The 16,068-nt window shown below is 43.2% G+C and overlaps 1 protein-coding gene across 1 annotated transcript; it reads right to left on the minus strand.

Moving 5' to 3' along the window:
- Positions 1-546: 546 nt before the first annotated feature.
- LOC115110366 (uncharacterized) lies at positions 547-7,511 on the minus strand. Its single transcript, XM_029635958.1, has 10 exons — positions 7,339-7,511; positions 6,496-6,597; positions 6,092-6,416; positions 5,845-5,969; positions 5,682-5,718; positions 5,317-5,579; positions 1,597-5,084; positions 1,308-1,471; positions 1,147-1,228; positions 547-857 (listed from the first exon to the last, which is right to left on the minus strand). Exons 2-10 carry the CDS (start codon positions 6,510-6,512, stop codon positions 700-702), a joined length of 4,659 nt encoding a protein of 1,552 aa, XP_029491818.1. The 5' UTR covers positions 6,513-6,597; positions 7,339-7,511; the 3' UTR covers positions 547-699.
- Between the last annotated feature and the right edge of the window lie 8,557 nt (positions 7,512-16,068).

Raw genomic sequence — 16,068 nt, forward strand, 5'->3', positions numbered from 1 at the left:
ACTAAAATACCATGAGCAAAGCCTTTGATGTCCTATATTACACACAAACAAATATTCCATCTGATGTCCCACTCAAACATGCAGACCAAAGATATGATCAACAGGGGTAAAAATAGAGTGAAATTCCATGATGGAGAAAGACATGTGAAGGGTGAAGATTTGGTGTTGAGAGTGACACATGTAATGGATGGTAGGATGTGCTGTATACCCTTTGGAAAAGCCACACTGTTCGAGGAATTCCCATTAGGAAGACATAGTTTCGTCACTCACAGTCTTGGCCCATGTGCTCCCCCACACCTACTACAGTTATCGTGTGCATCAAACTTATGAGGCCTCACCCTGTTTATTCTAAGCGATCCAGATGTTAAAAAAGACTGATGAAGTACTATTGTTAAACCAGGCATAGCCAATAAGCTACGAGTGGGATACTGTGAGAATTATCAGTGCGTCTCAGGAGTCTTAGAGGTGGGTGGGTTTTCCCTATTAAACATGTGGAATATGGGCATGCCACACTGAAGGCAAGGTATCCCTATAAGAGGCAATATTTTGTCTTTATTGATATCAGTATTCCACAATCAATGACCATAAAAAGTCTACCACTATAAATCACTCTGAAGTACCAATCTTGTTATTTTGCACATACAACTGCTGTAGACACAAAAATAAATGCAGTAATGTTTATTAAAATCAGGCACTAATCTAGTGCTTCTTCCCTGAAGCTCCTCTGAAGGGGCTGGTGATGGCTCGAGAGAGGGCCCGAAACACCCTAACCAGGAAGGGGCATTTACGGGATTGGGGATCCTGTGCAGTAGGTGCAGGTATCAGGTCCTCCATGGGCGGGGAAGTGGATGGAACCTCTGGAACCAAAAGTGTGCAAAGCTGTCATCAAGGCAAAGGGTGGCTACTTTGAAGAATCTCAAATATACATATATTCTGATTTGTTTAACCCTTTTTTGGTTACTACATGATTCCATATGTGTTATTCTACTATGTAGAAAATAGTAAAAACTGGAGAAAAACCCTTGACTGAGTAGGTGTGTCCAAACTTTTGACTGACACTGTATCTTTGTTCACTCTTGCCAAGGTCGTAACAAACTGGTCACATGGTGATTCATTAAAATTACATAATCTATGCTTATTACTCACTCAGTGACACATCACTGAAACGTTTTGTTGGCAGCGCTTCCAGTTCAGGGTGCTTCTTGGCTTGTCCTTTTCTCTTGAACAGCTGTTGACAAAATATATCCTGACATTAGAGCCCTCACTGGCTGTGGGATAATTCAATTCCCAAACACAAAGCTCCCTACCTTGATCCTGATCTTCGGGATGTTAGCCATTTTGAAAAGGAAACGCCACTTCTTGCTATTCTTTTCACCTCCAGCAGAGCGAGGCGTCACCTCAGCGTTGCCATCAGCTGGGTTAAGGCTCCTGGTGGGGAATTCATCTGGTGGGACTAACCTGGAAACTAATTCTGGGAGAGGTAGAGACGATACATTTGGCACAGTTGAAGTCAGTAAACTTTACATCATAAGAAACAATATATTGAGCACGTTACAAAAGATTCCTCTACAGAGTTAAAATGGCAATTTAACTTACCGTCCTCTAACTTCACTGTGGGCTTGCACACATCAGTCAGGGTGTCCATCACTGTGTTGGTCATTATCTTAGTGACCTGATCCATCGTCTGCCTTACTCCGGTGGAAACGAGCGACACATTTAAACACTGCCCCAGGAGAGTCCTAACAGAATTTTCGGCAAAGCTGTAGGCGAGCTCAGAGGCATCATTCCTTGACAGCTTTTTCAGGGCTGGCTTTGGCAATGCCGGTTCAGAGAAGCTCCTGTGGCCAGCCATGGATTGAAGTTGCCGGCTTATTGTGATCTCCTGAATGAGACCATGGACCTTTGTGATGAGGTCGTCTGACACACCTTGAATGGTTTCAATGGAGACGAGCCTCTCAAGGTTTTCCTCTGCTGAAGTCTTCTTTGATTCGTCCGTCACCAGCGTTTCCATTATAGTTTTCACTATAATGTTGGTGTCAGACATGGATGTTGGTATCAGGCATGATGGTTGACACACAAGCTTTGCAGAGGAAGAATCCTGGTTCCTCTCAGGAGTAGACAAGTATTTTGTCAAGGATTGCTCAGGCAGTGATTCTGGCATATCTATTGTGATCAAGTTGTGGGACGCTGTCCCCTTTATCTCATCTGCAGTCAACTGGTCAAGGCTCTCAAGAAGAGAGTCCAACATGTCAGTTGTCTTCTGTCCAACAGATGAATTATCTGAGGCAACAACTCTGCACTTGATCACATTTAGGATCTGGCTGAGGGTGTTCTTAGCAGATTTGGTGAAGCTATGCTTAGTGACTGCCACTGTTGAGTCTTTGAGAGTCAAAAGTGGTTGGCAACTTTCACTCAAGAGAGGAAAAGCTCCTCTCAAACTGTGATCACTCAGCACTGACATGCTCTTGGTGGGTGTCAATGTGAAGGTGTCAAAGTGTTGATTTTCTGTTGACGTGCCACCCCGAGACGCAAGGGAGTTAGACCTTTCAATCTTGGCTAACCTGTCTTTTGTCAACAACTTCTCACTCCTGACAGATTGAGGTCGCTCCGGGTCATGAGCAGTGTCAGAGGCCTCAAAGTATCCATGTTTCTCCACAGGCATGGAATCCACCACATCTTTGGTTTTGGAGGCAGGCACTGGGGACAAGGAGAAGAAGACCTTCAGCCTATCCCTCACTCGGTAGTAGATGTTGTGAGCCACATCCAGGAACTTGTCAAAAACTATTTCAGGTGTGAGGTGGGACTCTGTATCCATGGTCTCTCTCTCTAGGTCTTCCACAATAATGTTCACAATGTCCGAGGCTGCTGCAAACAGATGTTGTGAATAGGTAGCAGGCATTTTCAGCTCCAAATGGTTGGCTTTGCGAGCAATGAAAACAATTGCAGCTCCAAGGATAGCCTCACTCACGATCTGGTTGGCCTTTGTGTGGAACTCCACACTTAGGATACTCCCGATGGAAATATTAGAGGTTCTGCTGCTGCTGACTGCACTTTGTGGCTGTGTGAGCGAGGAAATCTCACCGGAAATGGGGAGGTCCTCCAACTTTGAGATGAGAGCATCCAACTTCTGGCTGAACTCCAAGAACACATTTAATGTCCTCCCTCCAACGGAAGAAGAACAGTCTTCCTTAGAAGCCTCAACCTTCAGAACTGAGGCCACCTGTTTGATGACCTCTTTAGTGCATGTGTTGAGGGTTGGCTGGTTGTCTGGGATATTACTCAGAGACCTGAAGGACATACTAGAGCTGTTAATACTGGTCTTTTGCACAGGAGATACCTCCACACAGGCCTCAGTTAGGAGTGGTCCAGTTGGAGAGGGCTTGGTATTCAGAAGGACGTCTTTTTCCTCAGTGAGATGGTGTAAACTGAACCACTTATTTAGTTTGTCCAGCGCATTGGTGTACAGGTTTTGTGAACTTGTATGTACTTCAACCCAGAACTTTTTGCGACCAGATTTTGTGGCTGCTGAGACCTTATTTGCCTCAAATGCCTCATGCAAGTCTCCTAATACGCCATCAAAAAGATCAACCGATGCCGCTGCAACACTTTCAGGGGAAATATGGGCAGATAAGATTTCCTCTAATCTATTAGTGTCGGTCGAAAGGGTTTCGTTCAGATTGGCAAATGTCACATCTGCCTCCTTAAGGCCCTGAATGATGTGAGAAACATCTATGTCCTCAAGACTCTGTGACAGAGAAGATACCAGGTCTCTGGCAGCAAGGTTACCCTGGGAGCCGGCCTCTGTGGCTGGGTTGAGACTCATCTCAATCTCAAGCTCAGTTTTAATTGCTTGGCAGGCAGTTGCTACAGCAACCGCTGAGTGAGAGCACAAGAACTTCAAGTCAGAGTCTGAGATGGGCAGAGATGGTGAGTCATGAGTCATGGACATGGCCTCCAGGCTGCTCTCAGACACAAAGGGCTGGAGTTTTATGGTGACTTGTCTGACCATCTCCCCAGCAACACCGCTGATGTCTATTGATGAGCTGGAGCCGGTGCACTGTGGCCTTAACAGTGTTTGGCTGTCCGAAAGTCCAAGATTATAAAGAACATCACGAAACACAACATCCACAACATCAGTCGACAATGCTGTAATTCTGTTGCTAGACAGGAACTTAGCTGGATGCACGTCATCTGAGGTGAGAGTCCAATCACAAAGGGATTCTTTGGATGAGCACATGGACAGGCTCTGGATTGTTGGAGTTGCTGATATGCAGCTTTCATTGGTAGACTCGCCATAGAGTTGCGACATTTTAATTTGAACGGCTTTCAAAATCTTGCCCTTGGAGACATTCATCAAGTGGTCTCTGATGGACTGCCTGGAGGAATGTCTACTTGCAGATCTTTGAACTACCATGCTTTGAATTTCAGCAGAAACCGCAGTAAGGAAGTAACTCAAAGGGGTGGTCCGTTCCTGCTCAGTTCTTCCGTTGTCTTTAGTCCTGAGGATACTATTGATGATGGTGACTATTACCTGTCCAGCCAGAGGACCCAATATGGCTTCAAGCTCCCTCTCTAATTCAAGCGGAGACTTGTTGGACTGGCGACTGCTGGACTTGCGGCCGTGCGCAATATGCTCCATGGCGTGGGCATACATTGATGCAGTTGCCATGCTCAGCATCTCTTGGGCAAACTGAATGCTTGCCGAGTTGCTGCCTTGACCTTCAGTTCCCTGACTACAACCCACATTCAGCATTAGCTGAGCTAGCCTGGAGTTGATGACTTTCATCACCATCTCCACAATTTCCATTACCAATCTGGTGTCTGTGGAGACGATGATGGGCATGAGCTTCCTCTGCCTACTCCGGCTGGATGGCAGTACAATCTCACTCAGCGACCTGCATGCTCCACTGTGGACCATTTGATTGAAAACACAGCTCTGAGACAGGCCAAACACAGAACTGAGTGGCTCGGAGCAGGGTCTGCCCTTCACCTCTCTATTGTCCCCCTCAGGTGTAGAGAGATATGTGAACTCTCCAGGGATCAAGTCTTCATCGTCCTCTTCACTCAGCAAAGAGGTCATGGACCTAGAGAATGCACACAACAGAGACATAGTAACAAAAATGTCCGTATTTGGACTCAACCTCATTATTATTACTACTCAAAAGAAGTAAACCAATAAACATTTTAGAGATCTTGTGTTCCATCTAAGCAGTATCTCTCACTAAGTGAGGCTGGTTATTGGTACACATGGTGGGGGATACGGGAATAATGTGTGAGGGTAGAACTTCTTGGAGGGAAGTGGATAGTGGTGCTTACCTGGGAGTGGAGGGGAAAGGTGTAGGTGTGCTCCAGGAAGTTTTAGAGCTGGTGCTCCTGCTGGGGCCTTGAGTACAACTTAATCTCACAGTGCGGGAGAGAGAAGTTACTGCCTCCTCACTTCCTGATCCAGGAGAGCCTGGCAACTCAGTCAGCTCTAACTGCATGGTGAGGTCAAGGGCGGGAACCACAACTGTCGATTTGATCTTCTTCACCCATGTGACAATGTCCATGCACTTGGCAGTAAACTCATCTCTGGTTAACTGCAATGAACATATAGAGAAGTTAGACACTGTATCGATATAATGGCATGTGATGACTCACCATTTCACTAACCAAGCAGACAGGAACTGACTTTAACTCACCTTGGCACGCATATTCGCACTCAACAGATTCCAGTGTCTGAAAAGGAAATAAAAAGATAACTTTTCTAATGGGGAACATATCTAGGAAGCCCAGTTGAGTTGGGCATCTAAAATAGTTCTAATACAATCAAGGGGAGAATAGGAAAGCCACAGAGCAACATACTTGTCAGTCATGTCCTGCACAAAGGTGGAGAGGTCTGTGGAACTTCTTTGCCGCCTGACAAGGCTGTTTTGGGACGTTGCAGCCTGGGGGGCCGTGGGCGTGGTGGTGAAGGTCACATCAGTATCCTGGGGACGACAGGAAGTACAGTTAGGCTGGAATTCAATCGACTCTAGTACTCTCTCCTCCTAAACACACACACACACAATGCAACTAGTCGATTAGATTGAGAGATGACTACAGTCCTCACCTCCAGTTTCAGGTCTCCAGAGTTAAGTAGAGAAGTCTGGTGTGGCTCCTGTACATGGGATGGGCCGGCTGTCTCTAGATCAGCCTGCATCTCACTTTCTATTTCAGCCTCTAGTGACTGGGTTGGGTCAGCTGACTTCAGACCAGCCTCCTGCATCTCTGCCTCCGGTTCAGCCGCTATTGACTGGGTTGGGTCAGCTGACTTCAGACCAGCCTCCTGCATCTCTGCATCCGGTTCAGCCGCTATTGACTGAGTTGGGCTGGCTATTTCTTGATCAGCAAAGAACTGGTCCAGGCTCCCAGTATCAGGCTGATCTTTTTCATATCTGTGCAGAGGAAAATAATATCTCTATGATCACTGGGACTTTGACCTGTGTGAATGGATTATTTGTGTAAATGACTTACCTGACTTCATCCTGCATGTCATCAGCATTATTGATAGGGTCCTCAAGAGGCTGTGAGTTCAATATCTATGAGGGTGAGGTCATCACGTTTGACCTCTGACCCCTGAAAGACATCAGAAAGTCCTGTACATGCCTCACCTTTAGCCATCTCGTTGGTCACATCTTATCTATAGTGAAGGTGAGGATATATCCTTTGACCTAATTGCAACTCTTTCACCAGAGAGGAAGAGGCAAAGCGCGGGTTTACACCCAAAATTTGTTCACAAAAATAAGACCACGAAGTGAAGAATATTTGTATCAAATTTGGTCAACAAAAAATGTAATCGCTAACTTGCTGAGTGATGCTAATTTGATCGAATAGAAGTTTTGGTTGGAATGGTTAGGTTGTTCGGAATGCATTTCAGCAACTTTTGAAAATAATCTACTTTACATTGGAGTTGTGCCTGTTGTTCACACATGCATCTGCCCTGTCTTTGGCTAGAATGGTCGTACCTGATCTCACCCCCTCCCGCCTGCCATCCAGGACAATGTATTTCCATTGTTAGAGTGGTCACTCGACTATCTTGTCAATATAATTGATCATCTTTGCTTGCACCCAACCTAAGGGTAATAACCTTTGACCCCCTGAAGTCATTAGAAAGAAGGCCTACATGCTACATCTAGCCTATCTTTACAGTAGCCTATGAGTGGTCTATTACTTAAATGTTTTGGTCAATGACAGCCTATAGGCTACATTTTAACCCACATAAATTAATACAATTGGATGTTATTCTGCTGTAAAATCTGTACAATGCTTCTTCTTCTTATTTACAATAACCACAGTATTGAAAATAAAGTAACATACCTTTACTCTCCGTGTTTTTTCCGTGTAAAATAAGTGAATGCGCGTCCAATGATTAACACTAGGTTGTCCAGTCCACAACGAAGATAAGAATGATCGAACCAGTTTTTCTGTTCAGTTTTAAACCTCATCAATTATGACGTAACAAATAGTATTTCACGCACTGGTAAAATGCACCCCCGATTCAACGCTTTGTTTAGGCCTAAACTCTGTCCAGCCTATATACAAGGACTTCAATAAATAAGGGTGGTACATAAAAAAAAAACTAAAGGACATATTGCCCTCTTGTGGTTAGTAAAGGTAATGACGTGATCCTAGTCCACAAAAGTTTCTGACACCAAACTCTCGCGGGGCTCGGTCCAGACGTACCGCTATGAAATGAACGCAATAGACTGTCTGTTTTGATGGTTTAATGGACCTTTGGCCGGGTTTTTAATCCATAACAGACAGTGGATAGTAAATCAAAAAAGGTATTAGAAAACTGGACTTTGTTTCAAAGCATTGTTCCAAAATAGTTTAGCAAATACAACCTGATGATATAATCTGTATCAGGAGGAAAATAGGAATGTATTATATTTTGTTTAGTGGATTCCCAGCTCCAAACGAGCTTCATACAACACTCCTTCCGTGGCCTCCAACTGTTCTTAAACGCCCGCCCGCCCGACTAGCATCACTACTCTGGACGGTTCTGACTTAGAATATGTGGACAACTACAAATACCTAGGTGTCTGGCTAGACTGTAAACATCTCCAATCCAAAATTAAATCTAGAATCGGCTTCCTATTTTACAACAAAGCCTCCTTCACTCACACTGCCAAACATACCTTCGTAAAACTGACTATCCTACCGATCCTCGACTTCGGCGATGTCATTTACAAAACAGCTTCCAATACTCTACTCAGCAAACTGGATGATGTCTATCACAGTGCCATCCGTTTTGTCACCAAAGCCCCTTAAACCACCCACCACTGCGACCTGTATGCTCTCAACGGCTGGCCCTCGCTTCATATTCACCGCCAGACCCACTGGCTCCAGGTCATCTATAAGTCTATGCTAGGTAAAGCTCCGCCTTATCTCAGCTCACTGGTCACGATAACAACATCTACCCGTAGCACGCGCTCCAGCAGGTATATCTCACTGGTCATCCCCAAAGCCAACACCTGTTTGGCTGCCTTTCCTTCCAGTTCTCTGCTGCCAATGACTGGAACAAATTGCAACAATCGTTGAAGCTGGAGACTTATATTTCCCTCACCAACTTTAAACATCAGCTATCTGAGCAGCTAACCGATCGCTGCAGCTGCACATAGTCCATCTGTAAATAGCCCACCCAATCTACCTACCTCATCCCCATATTGTTTTTATTTACTTTTCTGCTCTTTTGCACACCAGTATTTCTACTTGCACATCACCATCTGCTCATCTATCAGTCCGGTGTTAATTTGTAATTACTTCGCTACTATGGCCTATTTATTGCCTTACCTCCTCACACCATTTGCACACACTGTATATAGACCTTTTTTTCTCTTTTTGTCTATTGTGTTATTGACTGTATGCTTGTTTATTCCATGTGGAACTGTGTTGTTGTTTGTGTTGCACTGCTTTGCTTTATCTTGGCCAGGTCGCAGTTGTAAATGAGAACTTGTTCTCAACTGGCCTACCTGGTTAAATAAAGGTGATTTTTTTAAATGGTAAATAACCTGCTTTAAAACATACACTATATATTAAAAAAGTATGTGGACATACCTTGAAATTAGTGGATTCAGCTATTTCAGGCACACACGTTGGGGACAGGTGTCTAAGCACACAGCCATGCAATCTCCATAGACAAACATTGGCAGTAGAATGGCCTTACTGGAGAGCTCAGTGACTTTCATCGTGGCACCGTCATAGGATGCCACCTTTCCAACAAGTTAGTTTGAGCCATGCTAGAGCTGCCCCGGTCAACTGTAAACGCTGTTATTTTGAAGAGAAAACGTCTAGGAGCAACAATGGCTCAGCCGCGAAGTGGTAGGCCACACAAGCTCACAGAACGGGACCCCCTAGTGCTGAAGCACGTAGAGCGTAAAAAATTGTCTGTCCTTGGTTGCAACAATAACTACCGAGTTCCAAACTGCCTCTGGAATCAATGTCAGCACAAAAACTGTTTCGTCTGGAGCTTCATGAAATGGGTTTCATGGCCAAGCAGCCGCATTCAAGCCTAAGATCACAATGTGCAATGCCAAGCGTCGGCTGGAGTGGTGTAAAGCTCGCTGCCATTGGCGTAATGAATCACGCTTCACCATCTGGCAGTCCGACGGACGGGTCAGGATTTGGCAAATGCTAGGAGATGCTACCTTCCTGAATGCATAGTGCCAACTGTAAAGTTTGGTGGAAAATGAATAATGGTCTGGGACTGTTTTTCATGGTTTGGTCTAGGCCCATTAGTTCCAGTGAAGGGAAACCTTAACGCTACAGCATACAATGACATTCTAGACGATTCTATGCTTCCAACTTTGTAGCAACAGTTTAGGGAATGCTCTTTCCTGTTTCAGCATGACAATGCCCCTGTGCACAAAGCGAGGTCCATACAGAAATGGTTTGTCGAGATCGGTGATAAAGAACTTGACTAGCCTGCACAGAGCCATGACCTCAACCCCATCGAACACCTTTGGGATGAATTGGAACGCCGACTGCAATCCAGGCCTAAACATCCAACATCAGTGCCCATCCTCACTAATGCTCTTGTGGCTGAATGGAAGCAAGTCCACACAGCAATGTTCCAACATCGAGTGGGAAGCCTTCCCAGAAGAGTGGAGGCTGTTATAGCAGCAAAGGGGGGACCAACTCCATATTAATGCCCATGATTTTGGAATGAGATGTTCGACAAGCAGGTGTCCATATACTTTTGGTCATGTAGTGTACATTAGGCCTACATGTCATAAAGTATATGGCATACTGAAGGAGGCATACTTTCACTGTCAGTTCTGTTTTGAAACCTTGTACGCCTATGCATGATGTCCATTTTGCAATCAACTACTTTGAAAAATCATGGAGAAACATTCAAGAAATTCACAAAACGTTAAGAGTCTGATCATTTGTACATTGTACACATTTGATGTTCATTATTACCTCCTTTGATAATGAGAATTAGTGTTTTCAGCAGACAGTTCAGAAGCCTCACTCTCGTTGTAGGGGAGAAGTATGTTGTGAAGAAGAAACATAACATTCTAGAATGGTTGAGGAGGAATGACATCAACAGCGAACCGGTATGTGGATCAAATTGTCCGATACCCCTGGATTTCTTCTCCTCTCATGGCAGCAAAATGAACTGCATGAAATGTATTCAACTTAATGGTGTGAAACGGAATTCAAATGTAGATAGTCACATGAGTAAGAGGTTTCCAAGTGTAAAGAACACAACCTTCATGATGGTTTGGAGTTCTTTGTTGATTATCTTTTCATATTGAAACAATCAGGGCGTGTCACACATAGCACTGCTAGGTTCAGCAGGTGGACAAAGGGCTGCAGTGGCCATGCTCGGGTGTCTTCATCAGATGGGCATGGATGACCTGCTGGACTGCCTCCTGTATGTGCGTGTGGTGTCTGAGTCCAACTGGTAAGCACAGACAGATACCATGTATCATTGTACAGTAAATATATACATTAGAACACAAGTAGAGAGCAAGTAGGTTCATGGAAAGATATCTTAAATATGTATTTAGCAGTAAGGGAAATGCATTGATTTTGACAGCACGTTATAACACACGATTCTCATTGTGTATTGCACTTACACACCCTCACTCTCGCACGCACGCACGCACGCACGCGCGCGCACACACACACACACAAACACACACAGAGGTGCATGTGTTCCCTGTACAAAGAAGCTGCCTGGCGTCCAGACAAAATGACTGAGACCATAAAGGGACCCAGTGTAGGCTTTGGAGAGGTCCAGGGTTGGTTAACCGACAGAGTGGAGGTGGAGGGCTTTCTCTCTCACAGATGTCTGGGGTGTCTTCACAGCAGCCGGGGTCATGAAAGAGGTCAGCACCATAGACAGGCAGTAAAATCACATTACAAAAACATAAAAATACACCTTATGGAACAGCGGGGACTGTGAAGAGACATACACAGGCACAGCCACACTCATACACACACATGTACACATGGATTTTGGTTTGTAGATATGTGGTAGTAGAGCAGTGGCCTGAGGGCACACAGTTAATGGGTTGTGAAATGTAATGTCATGTTTTTTACATTTTGCTGGACCCCAGGAAGAGTAACTGCTGCTTTGGCAGGAACTAATGGCGATCCATAATTACTACAAATACATCATGTATTAATTAGAAATAATTATGCCATTGTTTATCCCAAGTCTTAATTGTCTTAATTGTCTGAAGGCTTAAAACTCCTTCTTTAACCTGTTTCCTCCCCTTCATCTACACTGATTGAAGTGGATTTAACAAGTAACATCAATAAGGGAACATAGCTTTCACTTTGGTTCACCTGTCATAGAGAGAGCAGGTATTCCTAATGTTGTGTTCATATATCTACTGTATGTCTACTGTACAGATGTCTACCATGTAGGTAAGTGTATGTTCCTTCACTCTTACCAATAGGGTCTTTGTTTGAGATGACTCAAGGGAGTCTTCATGGACACCCCCCTGTCTAAGGAGCAGTTGTGAGTTTGGGGAAATGGTTGAGGAGAAAATAGGAAATGGCCCTGGTCAAACTGCAAGGTAAGGCTTCCACTTATGGCAGGATAAGGTATCTGTCAATGGGGCAAGTGTTTATCTTGCCTAGTTAAATGTAAAAATGTAAAATACAATTTTGTAAATGTTTACATTATATACAAATAGACAAGCGGTGAGCACCAATATCGATTATAATTTTTTCTTTTTTTATTATATATTTTTTAATGTAACCTTTATTTAACTAGGCAAGTCAGTTAAAGAACAAATTGTTATTTACAATGACGGCCTCCCATGGCCAAACCCTAACCCAGACAACGGTGGGCCAATTGTGCGCCGCCCTATGGGACTCGCAATCACAGCCAGTTGTGATACAGCCTGGAATCGAACCAAGATCTGTAGTGACGCCTCTAGCACTGAGATGCAGTGCCTTTGACCGCTGCGACACTCGGGAGCCCACGATATCGATATTGTTTGATATCAACATAAGCAAAGAATATCATGATACCAGTTGATCCTTTCTGTTGATCTACACTATTATGCAACAAAAAACAACAACGTATGACTGTTCTGCACGAATTCCTCCCACGGAACTTCTAGATAGGACCTGTACAGAGCACATGCCCCTTAAATAAACACCTCTATACAGTTTTTGTTCTGAACCCACTTCTCGCAAGTAGTCTTTAAATGTGTGTAGAACGTGTTTCATTTAATTAGCCATTAAGATGTGGCCATCTATTGCTTCTATGCAACTAAATAATCAGTCAGGTTTGTTCAACGAGACTGTGACCGTGGTTGCAGATTTTTTGGTTGGAGCACCTGCCCCCCAAATGGTTTGTGCACAGTAGGCTTACACTCCTAGAACATTCACACCTGGCCCAGGTGGCAATTAGCGAGAGGTTCTCTGCCCAGAGACATTTGCAATGTTTTTTTGTAAACCGATATCAAAATCGTATCGAAAAATGTAACTTATCGATAGATTTTCCATATCGGTTCCCATCTCTAACAGATGGTACATAGATACAGTATGTTGTACTTTTATGTGTTATAGTTAGTGTTGGCCCTGTTATAAATACTATGTAACAGATACATGAACACCTGTGATAAATTGAATCAGTTAGAGCCACACAAACTGTATGTTCTTCAATGGTGATGTCACTAATTACAGATATCTTGGGATGTGCTTTGGCAGAGGAAAAGGAGATCACGACTGACTGGATTAAAGGTATTACTCTGTGCTCTTAGATTGGAACAGAGGGAGAGAAGAAATTAGAATAAATCAAAGGAGAAAAATAATAAATATTATTTGTAATCTGGAACTAAAATAATTAGGAATAAATGTATCCCAGAGCTATCCCGTGTCCCCCAGAACATGGAGACAAAGAAAGGCACTGTTTCTGGTTCTGTATCCAGTCACAACTATGATTGTTTGTGATGCAGCTGATGATGACAATGATGATAAGACACATTTTACACTGGAGCCAGAGAGCTTGAAAACATTTACATTTACATTTACATAACGAACTGGTGAAGTGTTTGGAGATGTGGTGTTCAGTGCAGTGGACATATTTGAGGAAAATCTACCCTTCATTTTCCACTTCGAAATCTCCTTTGATGCATAATACTATATTTCTATCCAACTGTGACACCCCCGGCCTAGATGGTTCTGCCCCATTCAAAGTCTGCGTCCGACATGGCACCGTATTCCCTATGTAGTGAACTACTTCTGAACAGAGACCCTGGTCTTGGTCTAAAGTAAAGCACTATATAGGGAATAGGGTGCCATTTGGGATGCACCCGAATACCCTCTTTACACACAGATTGTGATGCACTCCAGGGACTATTAAAAAAAAGATGGCAAATCCCTTTCCCAAGATAGACGGCAGTGTGACAAAGGAAAAAAAACATCCAAAGGACTGCTTCGTGTTTGAGGGGCAACCGAGTGACCCCACCATCATATACATGCCCCTTTTCAATATGCAGAATTGTAAAGGTATTTCATCTCATTCTATGCTTTCCTTCTCCTTGTGTATCCTTGGTTGCTTGATGTGTCTGATCCTGATGTTTCTTATCATGTCTCTAGGTGAGGAGGAAATAAAGGAGATGGTTGAGCACACCACATTCGTACTGTCTTACATTGTAGAGAAGATGTATCAGCTTCTAGAAAAGGCATCTGCAAACATGAGAAACAATAAGGGAACAATCCCCAGGGAGATTGAGAAGGCTCTCAAGCGCAGGAAACAAAATACGTGAATTTCATATGTAACAACGAAATGGCTGTTGAATTACTAGCCTGCAGTTAGAATATTAGTATTGACATTAGTGGCAACATGAGCAACATGAGTTCTCATAGGAACCCATAGTTGAGTTCTCATAGGAACCCATAGTTGAGTTCTCATAGGAACCCATAGTTGCCAGCGGCCCCAAACTCTAGTCTGTCATACAGTATAGGCCTACACCTGATCCAGTGGAAAGCTGACAACCAGTTATAGGGTCCCAACAATAATTGTTTTCTCAACTCAATTATATCCAAGCCATATACGTGTTGCAGTGGGACTATGTACAGTATAGTCTACAATGGGTGGAATACCTCCATGTTTGTATATCGGCTAACATTTTTCCTGAAGATGTACTAGCTAAGTACAACCACCAGATGTCTCTAAGTGTTCACATTATCCATTCATTTGCATTGAACTTGTATTTTCGAGCTATGTAGGAAATTATGAAATGTATCTACATTTTTCCCAATATTATGGGCTAGGTAGGTGTTAAGTTATATTGTTGTATTGTGTAGGCCTGTCATGGTTTGTGGGTATTATAAGCACAGATTTAATAACGTTAATTAAAACTTGTAACCTTATAAATATGGCCATTGGCAATATATTGCAAAGTGTCAAAATGTAGGCTACATACACTCCCTGTTAAGATGCATTACTACATGAATGAATAAAAGTAAAGAATACAGATTCAGAGTAGCCTATCTATTGACTGATGATCATCGTTCTTTTTTTCACACCTTCCTGGCATGTCATGACAACTCGGTCTCAGATCACTTCGTATTATTCTGTACATAAATCCAAGCACCACATTTAGTATGATATGTTTCCTTTCGTATGGTATGTATTAATTTGTGGATGTCCATCATCCATTTTGTATGATATTTTACAAATTACAATTTGTATGATATGTTACGAATTGCAATTAATACAATATAATATTATGAGGTAGCAAAACGTATGATATGTTACGAATTCCAATTTGTTGTGGCTAACGTTAGCTAGCTCTAGAGGTTAGGGTAAAGGTTAAGGGAAGGATTAGCAAAAAGGGTTAAGGTTAGAGGAAGGGTAAGCTAACATGCTAAGTAGTTGCAATGGCGTGTAGTCATGGTTGCCAAGGGAAGCCAGGCTTCCCAAAATATTTGACCAATAAAACATTTAAATGAAAAAATAATGTCTCTTTTGTCTCTGTGTTTTCATAATCTCACGGGAGAAATCATCCAAGCCCATGTATCTGACGCTGTCTGGAACAAATGAGTATGACATGTTGCCGCCATGGCATTTGATTGATTGATGCCAGCAAGCATTTGGCCTCTCTTGATAAAAAAAGTATAAAATAATTAGCCAATCAGCGTTGAGCTGAGCTAAACTGTGGGTTATCCTGGCACAGCAAAACACCCCCCATGGGAGGCGCGTTTGGATTTGGCTTCACACCAATCAAGTCACACCCTAAGCAAAACATCACCATTGTCAGAAAAACATGGTAGGGTCACGTTAACTAGCTAGCTAACATAGCTGGTTCATTGTTGACCATGTGAGGAAGTTAGACTAGCAAGCACTTTAGCTAGGTAGCCTATGACAACAAAAATGAAAAGTGTACTACTGTATGACAGAGCCATAGACTGTTTTGCCAACATGAAAGAGAAGAGGATGACATTTGCATTCAACTATACAAGTAGGGTGAAGTCCAATTTGTATTTTTTTATTCTAACTTGCGCACACACACAGACACAAATCAGTACCATGGACAGCCATATGATATTTAGCAACATTGATTAGGTTAAATT

Source organism: Oncorhynchus nerka, linkage group LG21 (genome assembly GCF_034236695.1).
Source record: "Oncorhynchus nerka isolate Pitt River linkage group LG21, Oner_Uvic_2.0, whole genome shotgun sequence".
Taxonomy (NCBI): Eukaryota; Metazoa; Chordata; class Actinopteri; order Salmoniformes; family Salmonidae; genus Oncorhynchus; species Oncorhynchus nerka.

Excerpts from the sequence above, each read along its gene's own strand:
- LOC115110366 (XM_029635958.1), bottom strand. Across the intron at positions 5,970-6,091 it reads CTGGAGACCTGAAACTGGAG|GATACTGATGTGACCTTCAC; the intron begins GTGAGGACTGTA and ends TGTCGTCCCCAG. Across the intron at positions 1,472-1,596 it reads CACAGTGAAGTTAGAGGACG|AATTAGTTTCCAGGTTAGTC; the intron begins GTAAGTTAAATT and ends TACCTCTCCCAG.